At 33.2% G+C, this 19426-nt stretch overlaps 2 protein-coding genes across 3 annotated transcripts; both read right to left on the bottom strand.

Moving 5' to 3' along the window:
- On the bottom strand, positions 411-3014 carry LOC109360888. Its single transcript, XM_019606086.1, has 4 exons — positions 2667-3014; positions 2063-2099; positions 1193-1276; positions 411-621 (listed from the first exon to the last, which is right to left on the bottom strand). Exons 1-4 carry the CDS (start codon positions 2982-2984, stop codon positions 569-571), a joined length of 492 nt encoding a protein of 163 aa, XP_019461631.1. The 5' UTR covers positions 2985-3014; the 3' UTR covers positions 411-568.
- LOC109360657 (ubiquitin carboxyl-terminal hydrolase 12-like) lies at positions 4855-16914 on the bottom strand. Of its 2 annotated transcripts, none has more exons than XM_019605695.1 (32): positions 16755-16914; positions 16344-16413; positions 15776-15929; positions 15501-15658; positions 14553-14818; positions 14238-14456; positions 14055-14163; positions 13852-13967; positions 13593-13691; positions 12893-13002; positions 12140-12214; positions 10961-11039; positions 10721-10867; positions 10276-10356; positions 10037-10156; positions 9767-9889; positions 9118-9195; positions 8933-9021; positions 8741-8849; positions 8175-8243; positions 7986-8096; positions 7773-7828; positions 7452-7629; positions 7277-7378; positions 7119-7190; positions 6934-6999; positions 6471-6536; positions 6238-6324; positions 6001-6117; positions 5794-5868; positions 5596-5682; positions 4855-5455 (listed from the first exon to the last, which is right to left on the bottom strand). In XM_019605695.1, exons 1-32 carry the CDS (start codon positions 16782-16784, stop codon positions 5414-5416), a joined length of 3360 nt encoding a protein of 1119 aa, XP_019461240.1. In that variant the 5' UTR covers positions 16785-16914; the 3' UTR covers positions 4855-5413. The 2 variants fall into 2 exon arrangements, with proteins under 2 accessions (XP_019461240.1, XP_019461241.1); XM_019605696.1 differs by having other exon boundaries at positions 16344-16410.

Genomic DNA, 19426 nt, shown 5'->3' with positions numbered 1-19426 from the left:
AGTCTGATAAATGACAGGTTTTGAGCAAACAAATTAGTCTTGAGAGGAATTCGTCTGTAGGGAAGATTTTACTGTTATTATTTGACACTTTGATCAAACTACACTGAAAAGTGTCCTATACTTCAACTAAAACATGTATAAGCAATCAAGCTAGAGAGCATTTCCACAACCTAGTCACTGGTATGGGGTAAAAAAGTTGGTGATGGCTTTTTCACTACATACCAATACTATTAACTATTAAGTGGTTAGTTATAACAATAGAAATAGTCATTTTCAAATCTTTGAGAACTACTTATTCAATGGATTACTTGTTTTACAAAATAGAGTAAACTAAAATTTGGTGTCATGATCTAAAACTTATTTAATTAGAGCAACTGAAAAGTTTAAGTTTTGAAGGACTCTCTCTAAGGTCAAAGGTTTAAGCTTTGGATAAAACACTTATGGCTATAGACAACTTTAGTATCCTGAGCAATATTTCACAAAGGGTATAAGAATGATATAACAAACTATTACAAGATCTTACAGATATAATTTCAGATAGTTCTTAGATATCACAGAAATTTACAGCTCATAGCCTTCTAGAATAGCCAGAACCTCCACATTTCTTGCACAGTAACAATCCTATAAACGGGAAATTAAAGACTGAGATATGCACAGAAAAGAAAGAACTTAAAAACTGAGTATGCTATAATTGAAAGCCCTGGCAAATAAAGTTACTCAATTAAGTGGTAGTTCCATGACTGTAGTAAAAACATTCTAGTCTTCTATTCTCTGTAATTATATATAGTATATACACATACTAATCTACATGATATTCTTTTGTGATCGTCCTAATTGGAAACAATTCTTGCTGATTTTCACACACCAAAAGGAAACACAAACTCTTTAAGATGGAAAAAGGAAGCGCCCAAAAAGATTTGTTATTTGAAGAATGCAGAATAAGGCTTTCTCAAAGGTTAAAGTTTTTGTGTAGAATACATGATTAACACTAATCACAAGCTCTAGAAGCACCCCAGGGACCCCACTTTATCTCCTAACATGTGTATTAACTATTAAGTGTGATTCAGATTCTGAAAGTGGGTCTCATTTTATTGCTTGAATCTGCTCTATGGACATGCACTCTTTTTATTGCTCGCGTAGTTGTAGCAATCACAATTAGAAAAAAATGATGCATATGATAGCAGAAAGATACCTGAACCCTTGCATACTTTACAGTCGATTAACCCCATATCTTGCTTCATCTTGCCGTCGTTGCAAAAAACGCATTTGGTACCACCTGCTTGTCAAAAATGGTATTTCAAATTGTAACTTCTGTAAGTAATATGAAGCACCATCTCAATCAAAAAACCAAATTGTCTAAAGCTTATTATTCTACTTCATACATAATAGTGGATGAGAAATCATGTGCCAAATATCATCAAGCTGAAATTCAAACATAGTATGTTATCCACACACATTATACACAGGTGACATTGATTCATCATCTACTTATCCTAGGTTTTCTTCATGTAACTTCTTTGGTAAAAAAAGCACTAGCTACTCTCCTTTTGCTGTCATTTCACTTTTGATGATATCTTACTGGTTTGAAAATAAAGACAAAAAAGGGTGGTCCAACATAGTTGGATCTATAAAAGACAGATGTATGTAGTCTTACCCTCGCAAGCGAATAGGTTGTTTCCAGATGGCTTGAGAATAAAGATTTAGAAGGGAAATCAAAGGTTACATAAGATCCATAATACATAATAGTAGAGAGAAAACTCAGGAGGAGATAACAGAAACAGGGTGCAATGAAAGAATATGTCTCAGGTCCACAGAAGCAAAACAACATTTTCACACCATAATCAAGTATACAATGTGCACATGATAGTTCCTCTTGAAAGAAGTACGTACATAAAATCCACCACTCACAGCATAACCAAGCTGTTTTAAGGGTAGTTAGTTAACATTATAATTACAATGTCCTGAGTTAATATTGTATATTCATAAAATGTCAACACCCTTCATAGACAATTGTAAGTAAAAACCATCAATCTTAAGTGTCCAAATGCAGAAAGATAATTACCATTGCCACCACAACGCTCACAAGGCACTGGATCTCCCTGCGAATTCCATCGCTCATTAAGTATCAACATGGAACCACAATGTTACTAAAGGGAATCATAATAAACTTTTGGTTGTGGAAGCATATGCAGATGCATTATGCAATGCATGAGTCCTCTAATTCATTTCAGAATGAATTAAAGGGATGTATTCATACAAGGCTTCTATTAAAGCCAAGAAAATAATATTTTTCATGAATTAAAACTAACATAATCCAAAAATTGAAGCAACTGAAAGAGGCTATAAATAGATATCTCAAGATCAGGAAACATTATTAATTAAAGGATGTGGTCAAATTGAACCCACAATTTGATTAACTGCAACACCATAGTAAATAACTTATTTGGACTTATAAAGTTATCATATAAACAATTTTGCAAGTATTTGGAAGATCTTATAAAAAAGAATATCTTATGTATTACCTCTTTTAAGCTAATCTAAATTAAAAAATGCATGTGGGTCTTATAACAAAACAAAAAAAAACATTTTTTTTATTATCAAATTCAAAACCAACAAAAACCATAATTGAATTAAAGTAATTGAAGGAGAAAGAGTGAAATGGTTACCTTAAGGCCAAGGAAGAGAGAAAGAGCAATGGCAGCCAAAACACTAACAGTAACAAGAAGGGTTTGTGTGTCAAAGTAGAAAGAGGTACCAACTCCATTAAGCACCAAAATTGGGTGAATGATCATCAAGAACCTTGTTGGCTTCGTTGGTTTTGGTCTGCATTTGGTGTGAAATTCAAGCTTCAATGAAGAAGAAGAAGGTTGAGGAAGATAATGAGAAGATGAGAAAGAACAAGGACAGAGATGAAGTAAAGAAGAAGAAGAAGAAGATAGAGTAGGAGGAGGATAGTGAGGAGTGTAGTAAGAAAGAGTAGCCATTGATAAAAGAAGAGAAAACAAAAACTATATTATTTATTTATTATGTGTGTGGAGCTTAACCTCTTACTTTTTTATTCCTTTTTTCCTTTTCTTTTTTGCTCATTGCCCCACAAAACATCTTCATCAAAATCAACCATAGAAAATAATTTTAACTACTTTTTAGGGCAAGATCCTCTCTTCGTAGATAATTCCTATTTATATATGACAAAATTAATTTTTTTATAAAAAAATAGTTCATCATAATATTATTCAATTTTCTTGTTAAAGTTTGATATTTGTATCCAAACCATACTAACATATGTCTTTCAAAATATCCATGGTCAACTAATAAGGCGTTAATTTAGTAGTGTAACATCCTACTCAATCCCCTAAGATCGATGATTCGATTTCTGTGAGCGACACTTGTTGGAAGGGACAACCACGAATCATTCATATAGCAAAATATCAAAAAAATATCAAAGTTCATATAGCAAAATATCCTTAATAATATCAACAAAAAAATATATCCATGTTCATACTAATCATTCATATAGCAAAATATCAAAGTTCAAACCATGCAAAAGTAGCAATAAAATAAAACCAAATGTACCATGATAAAGCATTAAAGTAGGCATCAACCACTAAGGTCTAAGACCCAGTCTTGATGTTGATCACTAGGAGCAGGAGCAAAAGCAAGTCTGTTTTCCTCTTTATATTCATTTAGAAGATTCATGAGTGTTGGTTGTGAAGGTTCTTCATTCATAGCATCTTTGGAAACTAATAATGCATGCTAAAGGAAGAATCTAATCATGATTTATAAATACTTAATTATAAATCATTACTAGACTCAAATGTGTGCCAATTCTGAAAACCACTTTAAGAAAAATAAAATGGAATGGTTAAGGGGAAACCACATAAAGAGAATTGAATCATCATACTCACTTCATCCTTGGCAGCATAGTGACAATGAACTTTCAATGTTTTTAAAACTTGTAATTCTTGCAGAGACATGCCAAGTGCTTCATAATATAATATATCAGTGTCAATCCTGACTATGGTAGTGTAGAGTTTGGGGTTTATATTAATTTAATATAAGTCGGCAATCTTAGTGTAAATTTTCTTTTTTTTCTTAATGTAACCCGGCAATATCATTGTAGAGTTTAAAGAATTCTTAGCATTATAAAATAATTGTTTTTCATTTAAACTATTTCTTTTAGATTTTATAAATCTGACTCAAGTTTATTGCACAATGTTTTCAAAATATCATGTCATCTATCAATCCTTTTCATTTTTCATTTCAAATTCAAATAATTATTTATACTTTTATTTACTTATTTATCAGTATATGCAAATGGAATGATGCCACATAAAAGGACAAGTTCCTTGCTATTGAAATTCAAACAATCATTTACTTAAAATTGGAAATATCATTCTAATCATTTAAAAACTAGAGATTCACTTGTTTATCGTTATACATAACTAACTAATTACCCTGTTTTAGTGAATTATCATTTCATTGAAGGAATGAGATATAATTCAACTTCAGAATTTTAAGGATAAGAATATTCTTGAAGAGGGAAATTAGATAAAGATAAAAACTTTAACGATTTAATATATATACACTGACAATAAAAATGTTTTTTACACAGTCAGCGAATCATAACCTTCATATGTTAACTATCATTGACTTTCAAACAAAAGTAAGCTTATAGTGTAAAAAATTTACATTATTGATGCAAAGATTTTAAACTCGGACATAAGTTTGGATGGCTCCTCTTGAAGGATGACTTGAAATATTTTGGTGGAAATAACAGAGAAGGGTTTGATCAAATGATAACATGGTTTAAGTTATAATCATAATGGGAATATTCCAAAAATACAAACACCCACATGAAAAAGACCAAATGGTGCTGCATAATACTAAATTTTATGCTAAAGAGTTATGAGGAGAAGGCTCACAAGTCTCCTCTATACAACATTACATCAACTTTGCTACACCATTTTGCAGCACCCCTTCTTCTTTTTCTTCTTTTTCTTCTTCTAACTTAAGCAAAATCTGGAAGCAATCAAGAAAATGATAAATGAAGAGTCAGACAAACTATACCCTGTATACACTCACTAATCCAAAAATCTTATGTACTGATACAAGTGCAGTGATGATGATCAATGACTTCAACTTGAAGAAGAACTTCCATACAGAAACGGAAGTTAAAAAGCTCAAGGGACTGCGGTCGGCAGATACAAAGTGTTGAGAGCAGTTTTAGTCCATCTGACAGAATTAAATAGCACAATTCTAATACAAAACCTGCAGACACCATCACAATTGCTGATTTCACTAGTTGCCTATACAGAGTAACCTTCTGCTATTTTCCAAGTTTTTTACAAGCCCATAGATGTAGAAGAATGCCAAATTCATCCTTGCGGGAAGGGAGCTCATCAGTACTGCTTCACTAATTATAAATCTTTACTGGCTTCTCAAACGTGTGGCGGTTCTGAAAACAAAATAGGTAAGTTAATACCCTGGAACAAACCAAAGTTTTTTCAACCTCAATGCAGTGGACAAACACAAAACAAATCCAAACAAAACCAAAATGAGCTCCAAAAATCTGTTATTGCCATCAAAGTTACTAACCTGGTTAACAGCATATGCTTTTTTAGGAGCGTTGTCAATATGCTCCAAGCCAAGATACTGCTCCCAAGCACCATAAATATCTCTTCTCTATAACAAGAAACAACAAAAGGACAATATGAGCATAAACTCAAACATGAAAATGGTACTACTTCATAGCATCTGAATTGAAAAGAAAGATGAAAGAGATATTGAATGCACCTGAAAACGACTGGATACAATGTCAGAGTCCTGAAGGTACTCAGGACGTCCTAAGGAGAAAAAAGCAAACTTCCACTGGCCAAAGCAGAAAAATAATAAAAACTTAGGTAAATTAAATCAAAATTTACTAATTGGTTCATCACTCAACAAAACTACTCGAAAACGAGGAAGCTGGGTATAAACATAAAACACAGGAAGAGGAAATACCTTAGCAAACTCATCATCGGGAACTTGAAGTTTCTTCTGTATTCGCAGTTTAATTTCATCCAATGTTTCACCTTCATGTATGACCAAGAAAAAAGGTTCCCCAAAGTTCTGAATTTGCTGTACATATTACAAGGAAAAGAAAAGGTTTGGTAAACAATTAACATCGTACGAAGTATCAAAGGCATCAAAATATTATAACTGTACAAAGTAAAAAAGGAATAAACTAAAACTATTTACCATTTGGTTCTGAGCTGTGTCTTTAGTAAAATGATATACATGAATAAGACGATCATGAGGACCAAGATTTTTCTCCTCATCAGGAATCTGTAAGAAGCAAATCACAACCATTAAAGAGCCTCACTTATTAAGAGAAACAGCCAATATAAAAGCAATTATTATATTCATAAATTCCACTGCTTCCACCTCATACACAAACAATAAAGATAGAAAAAGTAGCGAGAGACTGCTACCTCCTCTGCACGTAATGTCCAGTATTGATCATTGATGCTTTCAATCTTTTCAGTGGGAGGGAAGACCTGGACAGACAATGGCAAAAAAGAATGAATTAAATGAATGTATTTTTCTAATAGCTACACCAGCATTTTTAGTAACACCTGCCTCTCCTGAGCAACAGAGGCAATGAGGTCCGGATGACAGGTGTTCACAGGGTTATTCTTATTAACATTAGAGTGAAATGCTTAAGCACCTGCATCTGCCTCTCCTGAGCAGCAGAGGCAGTTAGGTTCGGATGATAGCTGTTCACAGCAGATCAGTTATGATCAGCTGTTGTATATATAACCAGCTTCACTTGTAATAGTTGGTTACTGATTCATTCAGTACAATCGGAGTTTTCAGATTTAGTAACTCTTCTATCTATTCTATTGTATTCAATCAATAGTTAGTTATGACTTGACATATACGTAACCCCTGTACCTTGTATATCTTATGATAGAAGACTTCAAGCAACCTAAGCTCAGCATCAGGATGAGACATCTCCACCTACAGCAACAGAAAAGTGAGTATAAGATAAAATTAATTAACTGAAGAGAAAATTTATAATTGGAGTAAAAGTTCACAGTTTATTTTTGAACCAAAGCATATAAATCCACCTAAACAACCTTTGTTTTGAGATCATCAAGAACATCCCCCACACTGCTCTGTTTTGGGAGTCTGATGGTATGAATAACCACCTGAATGAAAATTACAAAAATAAAACAAAAAGCTTAAGAAATTTATATACATAAAAACCAAAAGAGAATCAGATCATCATACTTACTTCATCTTTGGTAGCATGGTGAAATGCCACTTTCAGTGTTTTCAAACCTTGTAATTCTGGCAGAGGGATGTCAAGTACTTCATAGTATAAAATATCCGAAGTCTGACACGGGAGAAAGAAATAAGATATTTTGTTTTTCAGGAAGAAAAATTATGAAGGATTGAACAATAACTACCTGGTTATAGTGAACCAGCATGTCTGACAAATGGTCCGCCCCACGGTACTTAATAGGTTGGGGTTTTGGTTGTTGAGAGTAGCAATTGTGTGGGGTAAGCCTAACTTTTGAAGGATCATCCAAACCAAGTTGTTGAGCTACTCTCTCAACAACATCATCATATGTATAGAGCCTTGACCTAGAAGGCAATGTAAATAAGAGTACATGATGAGGATGAAATTCTAAGCAAAGTAATAGATAAATACTTGCATGCTCTCTCAAGTTAAAAATTAGAATATTATAAACAGAATGATTTAGTACAATAAATTCCAAAATGCTTACATCTCCAGGCAGAAATCATCTTCCTTAGGTTTATCCAGAGAACGAAAGTGAACAACCTAAATACATGAATTGGAGATAAAAATATCAGCTGATAGAAGACAAAATAAACATACTGAACCATGCAAGGCTTATTGGTTTAAGATTCATATCCATGCATGCACATGGACAAGCCAAGTTTCATGTTTTGCATCACATCAAATCAAAATAAAATACCTGGCGATTGTGCACATATTCCAAGTATGAAGGTACATCAGGATAGCGGAAATGCTCCTCACTATCCATGGCAGGAGCTCTCTGAAAGCATATAATATCTCCATCTTCTAACTGCAACAGAACAGAAGCTCAACAGGCTACACAAAGATGCAGCAGCACAATGTACGCTATACCATGCATATAAATTACCTGGCTAGCTCGAAAAGTTAACTTCTTGTCAATAGGTTCACACATGACATTTGGTTCAAACTTAATTTCCTGCACAGCAATAGGCTCAGTCAATTCACTACTGCCAAATATTAAAGATGCTTATTAAGATCAGAACCTGAAAATTGCATCACCAACGGAAGTCCACTCCCTTCCAACAAGATTTATGCCAGAAAGATAATTTTTATGTATCAAGTATTTTAATTATTATCAATTGTAAAAGTTTAACCTAATCTAGAGAGAAAGGAGAAGAGAATTCTGATTTTATTTCATTGGTAGAAATGAATTCAATGAATTCTTACAATAGTTGAACCTCACTATATATATAGAGGTCTACAATAGGATGTAACCTAACTAACAGCGACAGTTGTAACTAACTTTTATTCTCTAATATCAATAATCAGTTACTAAACAAATGAAGGCATAACTGCTTGACCAACACTTAGCAGGTAAAGAAGCATATTGCTTGAAAACATAGGCTGGACATCATTCATAATTATTTTTTATGTTACAGCTGAGAAATGTTAAAGGGGACAACATATACCAACCTCATAAAGTCCAATCTCTTCGTCAGGATCATAACCAGCCATTTTATTTAACATTGTTAAGATTTCTGATGGCTTACCAGTACTCTTTACAAACCGTCTACCTAAATAACTGCCACCACAGGAAAAATACATGTTGTGTCAATCCAGTTCAGTGTTACATGGTAATCTGTTAAACAAAGAATTACTGAGTACCGTAGCTCCTCTTTTTCTGGTTCATATAACTTGAAGAAAAGTAATATATCATCCTTTGTCTTCTCAGGTGGTGCAATGGGACGTAAATCCTACATAACAATGTAGATTGTCAACAGGACTTGTGTTGGGATATTAATGCTTAATGCTATGAAAACATAACAAAACTTCCATGATATAAATGATACCAGTCCACGCTCCACTTCCAAAAACAACTTTAGTTCTGCGTTGTTGACCTTGTTTGATACCTCTCTCAATTGACCAACCTGCAATACAAAGCAAATTGAGAAAAAATGAACTTGCCACAAATTCACACAGTAGTAACTATAATCCAGGCCGAGAATAATAATCGTAAAAAAGGTAAGCAGTGATGACAATTATGAAATTAGCAAATCAAAATAAGATGGCATGAAGCATACAATAGATTTGACACAAAATATGTGGTGAAGGCAGCTCATTTTAAACAAAATCAACATCTCCAATAAAGTATAAAACACATCTTCAAGTTACTTTCTATTTCCAATTTCGTCCGGTAACTTCATTCTTTTTCATTTTGGTCCTAACCACTGACTTTTCCTCAAAACTCAATCCAAATTCGCTATTTTTGTGTCATTGAGTTCAGAATGAAAAGATCTGCAATATGGTTATATTACTTTTCTATGATGGTATCATCGAAAGATGGGTTTTAAGCTACAAAACTAATGGGAAAATAACATACAAGACCAATTTGAAAACAGAAAAATGACCTATGACGAATCTAGTTGTTTTGCCTTTTTTATGAGTGAATGTCTGTGTGGTAAGGCGAGCAAAATAATGAAGAAAATATAAAATACTAACAGATTGTGCTTCCTCAACATGTGTCAATGGTCGATTAGGACGAAAGGTATGGTTCTGACGCTTTGCCCATAGCCAATATCGCTGGAATTGGACTGGTACACCAAATTCTTTTGCAACCTCTTCCTGCAAATCACAAATTAACAATAAAATAAAAATTAATCGACCATCGCAAGTTTCTTGTGGTTATTATCAACGAACATCAGCATCACAAGTTTCATAGTTTAGTATTGACTTAAAAATAATTGTTTTGTAAGTGATTAGTAATAATACCTTGAAAAGGTTAAAAGACATCTGTTTTTGGACACGAAAACTCCTCACTTTGTCGTGGTCTACGAGATCAAAATATATATCCTTTCCAATCTGCTCTACAAGGTCCTCATCACGCGCCACCTAAAAAACATCATATGCTATCAGTAATATATAAATACACTTTACTTAGAAAATAATAGCATCTTTGAAAAGCCATAGACAACACTAAATTCTAGAAATGTAAGTCAGGAACTATGAACCTTTATAATAGTGTAAAGGTGAGCCTCTGCCTTCTCTTTCTTTTTGTGCTCTTTCTCTTCCTGCTCTTTCTTCAACCTCTCCTGCATTTATCCGTTGCACCAGCTCAGCACAAATTTTCCAAAATAAAACAACATAAATAGTACCAAATAATATAAAATAAAAGACATCAATAAACTATACTTGGCTTGGTTTTGGTTCCAGAAGCAAATAATTTTTTTAACTTGTAGGGTTTGTGAGAAAAACAAAACATAAAACAGGTTCAGTTGACAACAGTCATCAAATTGATTTCATTAGCTGATTATAGCATGCTTTCTAATATTTATCATAAAATAACAATGAATTTGTCTGTAGATGAGGCTCGCATGAAGAATTGCAGATGACAAACATGTTGCTATTTTACTTTCTGTACTCTGAGTCCTAAAGTACATAAGAATAGCAGCTTACCCTTAAATGTTCAGCAATGTCTTTCTCATCCACATTGCATATTATTTTGTCCTTGTCAGTTTCACGAATATACACCAGCATATAAGCATTTGAATATTTGGTGAATTTAAAAGGAGTGTTATTGAATCCAGGATTTGTCTGTGGTAACTGTTAAAGTACAGGTGGTTAAATTGTAAATAAGTAAATGCTCAAATGCTTAAAGGGATCAAATACCACAGCCAACAGCAATAAAACAATTACCTCCTCCTCGCCACCGTACTGCTCTTCTAATGCCCGTTTAATGTCTTCTTTTGTCACCCTCTCGTCATCAAATTTGTACCTGAGATCCAGTAAGATAATCAATCAAATCATGCAATGAAGGGCTGAGACAGTGCCAACGACAATCAAGCCTTAATCCCACTAAGTGGGGTCGGCTACATGGATCAAGCGACCCCATAATCTTCTATCATAATCATGTTCATTGACAAAGCATGCTAATTTGAATAATATATTACTAAATACAATCAAAAGTGTCAAGGGAAAGAATTTAGCTATTTAATCGTCTAACACTGCAACAAAGTCATATCAAATATCACTTGGCATATACTCTTGAAGCAACCATTCCACTGCTGTGAGTATATAAACAGTTGCTACAATTAAAGTCGTGTAAAAAAATTGTGAATCAGAAAACATTAATCAAGGATATAGAGGTGTTAGGTGTGGTGCTTGTATAAAATTAAGTGGAGTGATTATGAAGGTTCCATCATTGTAAGATTGTAACCAAATACTCTCCACTTCACCCATATTCAAAACAAGCAATAGAGGTCTGATGTAAATAACTCATCTCTATTGCATTGAAAATTGTGTAATGTAAAGAATTAAGAAAATATTTTGCTCACAGTTTGAAAATTGATTTCGCCACTTGCAAGGATTGTAAACAAAATACTTATATTTGAACTATGTTAGACTCAGAAATTCATGTAATGTCATTACAATTGTTTTAAAAAATGATGCTGGATCAGTAGAACTAGATGAACTATGTAACTTTCATGATAACCTTATGAAAAGTTAAACAGGTCTAAGTCCTGTATATGCCAAACTGATTGTTCATCACATCATCAATGTAATTTACTACTCACATCACTCCCACATAACACATCTCAGTACTTCCTCCATGTCACGTATATATTCTTGTTATCATGTCACATAATTTGTAATCTCAAAACAATGAAACATGTATTCACCAAGTGTATGTTATCTAGCTAGCTATGTATGGTCTCTAGAAACTCAGAGAACCACAAAAGAAATTGTTGAATGCAGCAATATCAGCATTTAAGCAGGTATCATAACATGCCCCCCACCCTCATGCATCCATGCATAAAAGCATTGTAGCTCAAAAGGCAATGTACAGTTGAAACATACAAACCCTATTATACATACCACTGCTCAGAGAGAGTTGGCCTTATAAAAGCATAATAATGTCCGCCATGTACACCACCACTGTGAACCAAAACACTGGGGAAAAATTTCAAATCTGTCAATACTGAACATCATAAATTAATCTAAGCATAAAAACTAATTGCGCAAGGACAAGCCAACATGAAGGAACAAATATAAATAGTTAAATACCATATTTCCGATGTTCACTATCCATTTTATAATGTTTCGTTAAAATTTGAGAAGGCATTCCCCTATTTGATTTGCAAGAATCAGAGTTGGCTCTCCCTAAGTTAAATTGTTTTTTTCCTATCCAGTTTCTATCCTCAAATCACGTTCTCCCTCTTATATTTTTGTCTCCTTTCTTCTTTCTATGCTTCCTCTAACATTTCCTTTTCTGATACTGCTGTAGAAAATACTCCGCCAGGATATTATAAAGTCAAGCTTCACATGTTCTTTAATCATAACTTTCAGTAACATGACATAATTACAGGAAATGTGATTAATCAACTACAATATACTCAACCATATGAGTAAAAAACACCTACATAAATGCTAATAACGGCTTCTAACACTTACACGGCTCAGCAAATGATATCATGCTTTAAATAAAACATATGCACCAAAAGACAAACCACCAGATAAAATATTACGAAACAAGTCAGAAAGGTCACAAGCAGACTAACACTGATGCAATAAAGCCATACAGTAAACTGCAACAAAAACTGATGACACTACCACTGTCCACTACAATACCTGTGAAGTGTGTAAAGATTGCGGACAGTCCTGTCAGCATCAGGTGATAAATATTTTCCATTCTCGCGATCAAGGTCAAGTTGCAAGGGAAACTCGTAACGGTCATTAATCTACATGTAGACCAAAAAAGAAAGGAAAAATCAAACTTCCACTCATAGAAAAATCTGTTGTCTCTATCCATCAAAAGTGACAAATCCATTGATAGAACAGTAGAATCTCAATATAATAGCTAATGCCCATGCTGCCTCTAGCACTCTAGCAGACAATCTCCCTTCACAAGTTAATTTTAAATATATGTAATGTACATATAAAAGATAAGCTCTTCCTGACGAAACAGTTAAAAGAATAAAAAGTTATCCACAAAAAAGAAGCAATCTCAGGAAGAAATCATGTGGCAATCGATAACACAAGGACCTACTGTCCTCTGTGAATGAATGCATACTATGATACTACAATGAACAAGTATATCACTATACATCGTTCAGCATAACTAATTATACGCATTTTATAGTAGATCTGATTAGCTGAAGCAGACTGTATGCATCTTACTCTGACAAAAAACTAAAGACCATTTGCAACACACTTTCACTGTACTAAGTAGTGGAACTCTAAATAATAAAATAACTACTAAAACCCTCATATGCCAGCAAATGAAGCACCAAGAGAAGGAAATATGTTACCAGTCTATTGGACTACCAACCTTTACCATAGTATCCCTCATAAAGTCATATTCAAATCTTTTCAGCTGAAGCTGCAGGACAGGTGGAAAATCAATGAATAGGACCCCCTTCTTAGCATCCTGAAAATATTATGGATCACCAAAAAAATAAGTTTACACATCAAACTAGATAGAATAAGCTGCTTATATGATTGTGATATGACTCTGTCATGGCACAGAATAAACTGCTTATATGATTGTGATAAGACTCAGCCATGGCACAGAATAAACTGCAACCAACCTGCAGGCCATATTGTTCAGCATGATATTTGTTGTCCCCCTCAAGACGTTCAACTTCGACATACTTGTCAAATGAAGCATAAACATCACGACAGCCTTTGACATCAAGCTGGAGGTCTGTCATGCATGTGGAAAAGTAAATTAGCATTAAGTGACAAGGTAAAACTAAATATATAATTAAATTCAGCATGCATATAAAAGTACCATAAAATGACTCCTTCCTAGTTGATTTGTAGTCCACATTGATGCACTCAATGTAGTTCATATGGTGCCCTTCAAATAACTTCTGTATAGTTCCCTCAACAACCGTTCCCTAGAGACAATAAAAATAATCCATAAAGCATTTGGGATTGTAGTTTCAGAAACATCCGAAGGCCTTTCTGTTACCTTCATTTTGTCTTCAAGTTTTTCACATAGGACTCTATTTAGTTCTTGAACGTCATGCTGCATGAAAGAATCATATGTATCCCATCCAAAAGACTTTGTCAGATCCTTTGTTGCAACACTGGTATCACTATACTGGAGCTTGTAGAATAAACTTTGAAGAGCCAAAGGGATGCTTCCGGAGGGCATATCATTCTCTGTAGTTGGCATGTGGTACACAGCCTGAAATGTGACATTCAGGACCCAGCTTCCTCATCATTTCAATCACACAACTGAACTTCAGGCAACAAGAAAGAAAAAGTAGAAATATTGCCTAACCTTTCGGAAATAAGGAATATGGTACAAAGTTTGGAGTAAAGAATTCATATAACAGGTAGCTCCCTGGTTCTTAAGGCCAACATAGCCAGTCTCCTTCTTTGAATCATAACTCCAGTAATCAACAATCCTACGAACAAGAACCTCGGCTTCAACTACAAGAGTATCATTTAAAAGATACCCTCTAGAAGGATCATATAATTCACCAAGTGGCATGAAGGACGTAAAACCCCAATCACTTTCTCGTGCATTGAATTGGTGCTGAGTGTCTACATAGTGTTAGTAAAATGAGTTATAGCAAGATCCATGGATATGCACCCAAAAAATCATCAGCACCCTTCTACATTTTCCTCTTTCATTTGTTTCACTAATAATACTAGCAAGTTTAGTTTTTAAAAAAAGCCAACACAGTGCAGGAGGCTCCCACTTAGCGGGGTCTGGGTATGACAGGTAAAATAAAAACTTCATGATTTGGATCCAACTTGAAAAGGAATATATGTAAAAGTGGCAGTTAAAAAAATAGTAAGGGGTTTAATGAAGAAAAATTGAATGGGAAGATGAAAGCAGAAGAAATAAACAAGTATGTCATCACCTTGTTTTGTTAAGCTTTCAAATTTTTATCAGGATATGCAAAAAATGCTTAATAATTTGATACCAATTGATAAGAACCTTGGAAGAGCCATACCACAAAAGCTAGCTCATATATGGGAAGGGATGCCCAAGGACAGAGCTATTATGAATGGCTCTTGACTCATATCATCATCTGATGTGGGACTATATTACTTTAGCAATTGTGACATACAGTGAAAATTCGAATTTATACCAAAAAATTACATTCTTCAAGTATCAGTTATCAGATGCTCTTCAATTAATTGCAGCAAACACCTTACATCATTCTTTATTTTTAATTTCAGCATGTAACAAATGTAAAGAACAGATTGAAGAGACTACCTTTTCTCACGGTGTACTTATTCTGGATTTGATTAACCACTGCCAAGCTAAACTGTGCATATCTACTCCAACCGTAGGGCAAACTAGTTGAGTCTGCAACATCCAAATACATGGATAAATAGTCCACATTGTTCCCTTTTGGGAAAATAAGTACACGCCTGTCAGTTCAAAACAAGAATCAGGAGAGGATATCACTGAATTTAAGTACAAGTAGGAACTAATATTTAAGAAAAATGAACATCAGAATCAACTAAGAGAATGTTTAAGCAAGATACCACTTATAACCACCAACAACAAATACTTCTGAATATAGCTTTTTTGTATTCATCCTAGAAAAATTGTCAATTCTCCATGTGAATCTCGATGATGGAGGATCCTCAACAGGCTGGCTCTCAACAGTGTTATTGGCAGTTTCGGGTTGAGCCACAACTAGTTATCACAAAAATAAATGAAAAAATAGCAATTAAGTGTGGTGTGTTAAATGAAATGAAAAAAATTAAAGTGACCATAACTGAACTACACTCCCTAATCGTTGGCCAGGAAAAACATGAGAACGTATATAGAATTACAATATCAATTAAATGTTGCAAAAAAACAAAAGTTAATTTCCAGAATGCAAAACTAATAAATAAATAAAAATTGGTACAACAGAAAACCAAGAATTCTGAAACCAACTTATCATTGGTTCTTCTCTATCTATCTATTTTTTCAAGAAACCAAACGGTGCACAAACTGGTTCTGAACTCTTGTAATTTGATTAGATCAAATATAGGGCACCCTCAAATAAAAGGCAATAAATGAAGTTACAAAAAAAAAGAGGTTTCTTCTCTACAGATCAAATACCTTCCATGGGTTGGTGATTATTCTCAGTCGAATTCGTATGCGGGACGAGCATCTCCTCATCTTCCTGCTGCTGCAAAAAGCAAAATCAAAACAAAAAATCATCATCCTAGTTCGGATCCACCGAAGACCAAACCCAGTTGAATCAATCCACACATAAAAACCCTGAAATTCAAAATATGAAATACAATACAAGCATATTAATTAAAGCAAATTCAACTACCACAGATCAAAAACCACAACCCCTAAAGGAAACCCCCCAAAAATAAAAAAATTCAAATTGATACCAACCAAACACACGATTCAGCTTAAAAAATCATGAAAAGATAAATACGTAATTAGAAACACATAATCAATTGAAAAGTGAAAAAAAGATAGAAAAAGCGAGTGCATAAAGAGTAAGAGTAGACGTACATCAATGGGAGCTGGGGTCATAACAGTCATGTCGAATTAGGGAAATTGAGTTAACCTAAGAGTTGCTTCAATTGAAACAATGGAGGAGAGAGAAAAGAGTTAGAGAGAGAGAGAACGAGATCAGAAGATGCAAGAAGAAGCTTATGTTGAAGAGACAAGAGAGAAAGGTCTTTGCACTTATTTGGGGTTAGGGGTAATTTAGGTATTTCATAACTTGACGCATGTCCAAATTCTTAATAATACAATTAAAAACTTAATTTATTATATTTGCACGGTCTTTTTTTATAACATCATTTATTACTTATATATAATGCTTTTACTAAACTATTAAGTGTATTGCTATATTGATTCTAATCAACTATTAATATTTGAATGATGAAAATTATGTTGACACTGATATTATCATTGTGAATACCTTTTTCATAAAATGTATTTTTTTATTGGTGAATTGTTTTTTTGGATTGAGTTCCACTAAGGTGAATTTTTATATTATTTTTTCAACTAAATGTGGAAGTAAGGTATTTTTTATAGTAAAAATATCAGAAAATATTCACTTTTCTATTATTTAGCAAATTGAAGATGATAGTTATGAAAGAAAAAGTGATATTTTGTTATTATTTAGTGAATCTTATATTAGATCATATTCACTTATACCACTTTTATACTTTGGATATCTTATCTTTTAAGCATTTTTCTATTGTCACTTGAAATACAAATTTCCATAAGCTACTTTATTAATTTAAGTATATGAGTGTTTGCCCATACCCTAAATACCATTTATGAACTTCACATTTTGGAAATTTATTTATACTCTAACTTACTTATATTTTCTCAATCTCATTATTGAACATAACACTTCGTTATAGTGTCACACCTCCTTAATCTCTAGCCACATATGTTGTTTTTATATGAAGATTAAAGTTGATTCGATAGATAGGTGGTTGTGAAAGATAGTATATCCGTTGCCCCAATTTTTATATTATTTTATGTATTATCACCTCTGATTGGTTAAAAAAATTTATCTAAGTTAAAATTATAATTATTAAATATTTTTCTGGCAATCATATTTAAGTACGTTTAGTTTATTTGAAATTGGTTGTATTAAAGTTTGTTCCATTTTACCTTATGTAGTTACAACTTAGATGTTGAAAAATCCATTCTCACATCATATCATAGCTATGCATGCTTGAATGCCCCATAACACAACTATCAATGGTGGAATAGCATCCACTCATTAAGGTCTAGCTTGGTCGGAGTGGAAACATAAAACTCAAAATTTGGGTTAAGCAAATAAAATTGCACCTAAAGTGACAAGTAGTATCAAATCATGGTCACAAGATCAATTCCCATATAAGACATGGCAAGTGCTATAAGTGATATTACATGTAACATTTTGTATATTATTGTGTAGGATTTGTCTCTATGTTAATTGAGAGAATTCTTATTCCATGAATATAGCTCGGGTGGGGTTGGAGTACGATTAAAACTCAACTCTACTTGTTGACCTTAAAGAAATAATTTTGTCTCTTAACTAATATCTATATGTTTCGGTCTTGTGATAGACACTTAATCTTTTGAGAACATAATAGTGAAATCTCACTAATTTTTTTATTGGTTGGTTAAAAACTAGTATGGTAATACATTTTTAAATAAATTTTTACATATACATGTTTGAACTTTTCAATACATGTGTAAATGTGATTTTTTAAATCAATTTGGAGAAGGATGTTTGTGAATATAAATTTGTTTAAATACATTCTAATATATATATCTACCTCAATATGTGTTTTCTTAAAATACATTCTTCATGTAGATGTGTGAACATACATATATTTAAGTAGTACATGCCAATATGTCTACAAACAATGGAGGAAGTTACCAACAATGTATTTGATTATTGGGAGCAACACTTGTTAGGAGATTAGTTTCTTACGAGAAAAGGTGAGGGATACTCGAGAATACCTTGGCAGTAAAAAAACAATGGAAGAAGTTTAAATTACAAGAGGGGAAGAAAGGAGCCTTATGCATAAGAGAGTTGTTGGGTTAAAAACTAGCTGGTTTGAGTCCTTTGGTTAAAAGCTACTCCAACCAATATGTTCCAATCAACATTAAAAATGCCAATGACTGGCCACTGAGGTTGAATTTCAGCCAGCCAGGGTCAAGGCTAGAAATTTTGATCCAAGCATTTCTTTATGAAACCATTTCAAAAGGCTTTCACATTTTCACAATTAACTCTTCCATTCCTTAATAGTAGAGGAAATGCAATAAGCCAAACCAAACTTTGTCCAAATATATCAGCATGCTAAATAAATCAAACTATCTACAATTTAAATCCTAAAATTAAGTCAAAAATATATGTTAATAAACATTTAGCTCAGGCCACATTTAGCTCAGGCCACCTAAAATTAAGTCAAAAATTAACTTTTTTTTCCTTTTTATACAAAAAAAAATACATTTTTACCTTTTTTCCTTCTTATACAAAACACATTTCCACCTTTTTCCTTATCATTAAATATGGCCCCTCCTTTGTGAAAAAAGACTTATATGAAGACGAAATCATATAGAAATAATCAATAAGATTTTGACAACATATTAATATTTTAATTATAATTAAATTTAATCTTAAGTAATAACACCAAAAATCAGTACTTGTATTTAAATGTGACATGTTA

The sequence above is a fragment of the Lupinus angustifolius genome, chromosome LG11, assembly GCF_001865875.1.
Source record: "Lupinus angustifolius cultivar Tanjil chromosome LG11, LupAngTanjil_v1.0, whole genome shotgun sequence".
In the NCBI taxonomy this organism is placed as follows: domain Eukaryota; kingdom Viridiplantae; phylum Streptophyta; class Magnoliopsida; order Fabales; family Fabaceae; genus Lupinus; species Lupinus angustifolius.
The sequence above is the reverse complement of the archived record's forward strand: the minus strand, read 5'-3'. Positions and strand labels throughout refer to the sequence as shown.

Excerpts from the sequence above, each read along its gene's own strand:
- LOC109360888 (XM_019606086.1), bottom strand. The coding sequence starts at position 2,984 with ATGGCTACTCTTTCTTACTACACTCCTCACTATCCTCCTCCTACTCTA. Across the intron at positions 2,100-2,666 it reads CTCTCTTCCTTGGCCTTAAG|GGAGATCCAGTGCCTTGTGA; the intron begins GTAACCATTTCA and ends TGGAATTCGCAG. Across the intron at positions 1,277-2,062 it reads TGAGCGTTGTGGTGGCAATG|GTGGTACCAAATGCGTTTTT; the intron begins GTAATTATCTTT and ends TTTGACAAGCAG.
- LOC109360657 (XM_019605695.1), bottom strand. The coding sequence starts at position 16,784 with ATGACTGTTATGACCCCAGCTCCCATTGAT. Across the intron at positions 8,244-8,740 it reads AAGAGATTGGACTTTATGAG|GAAATTAAGTTTGAACCAAA; the intron begins GTTGGTATATGT and ends ATTGCTGTGCAG. Across the intron at positions 6,325-6,470 it reads GGACATTACGTGCAGAGGAG|ATTCCTGATGAGGAGAAAAA; the intron begins GTAGCAGTCTCT and ends TGCTTCTTACAG.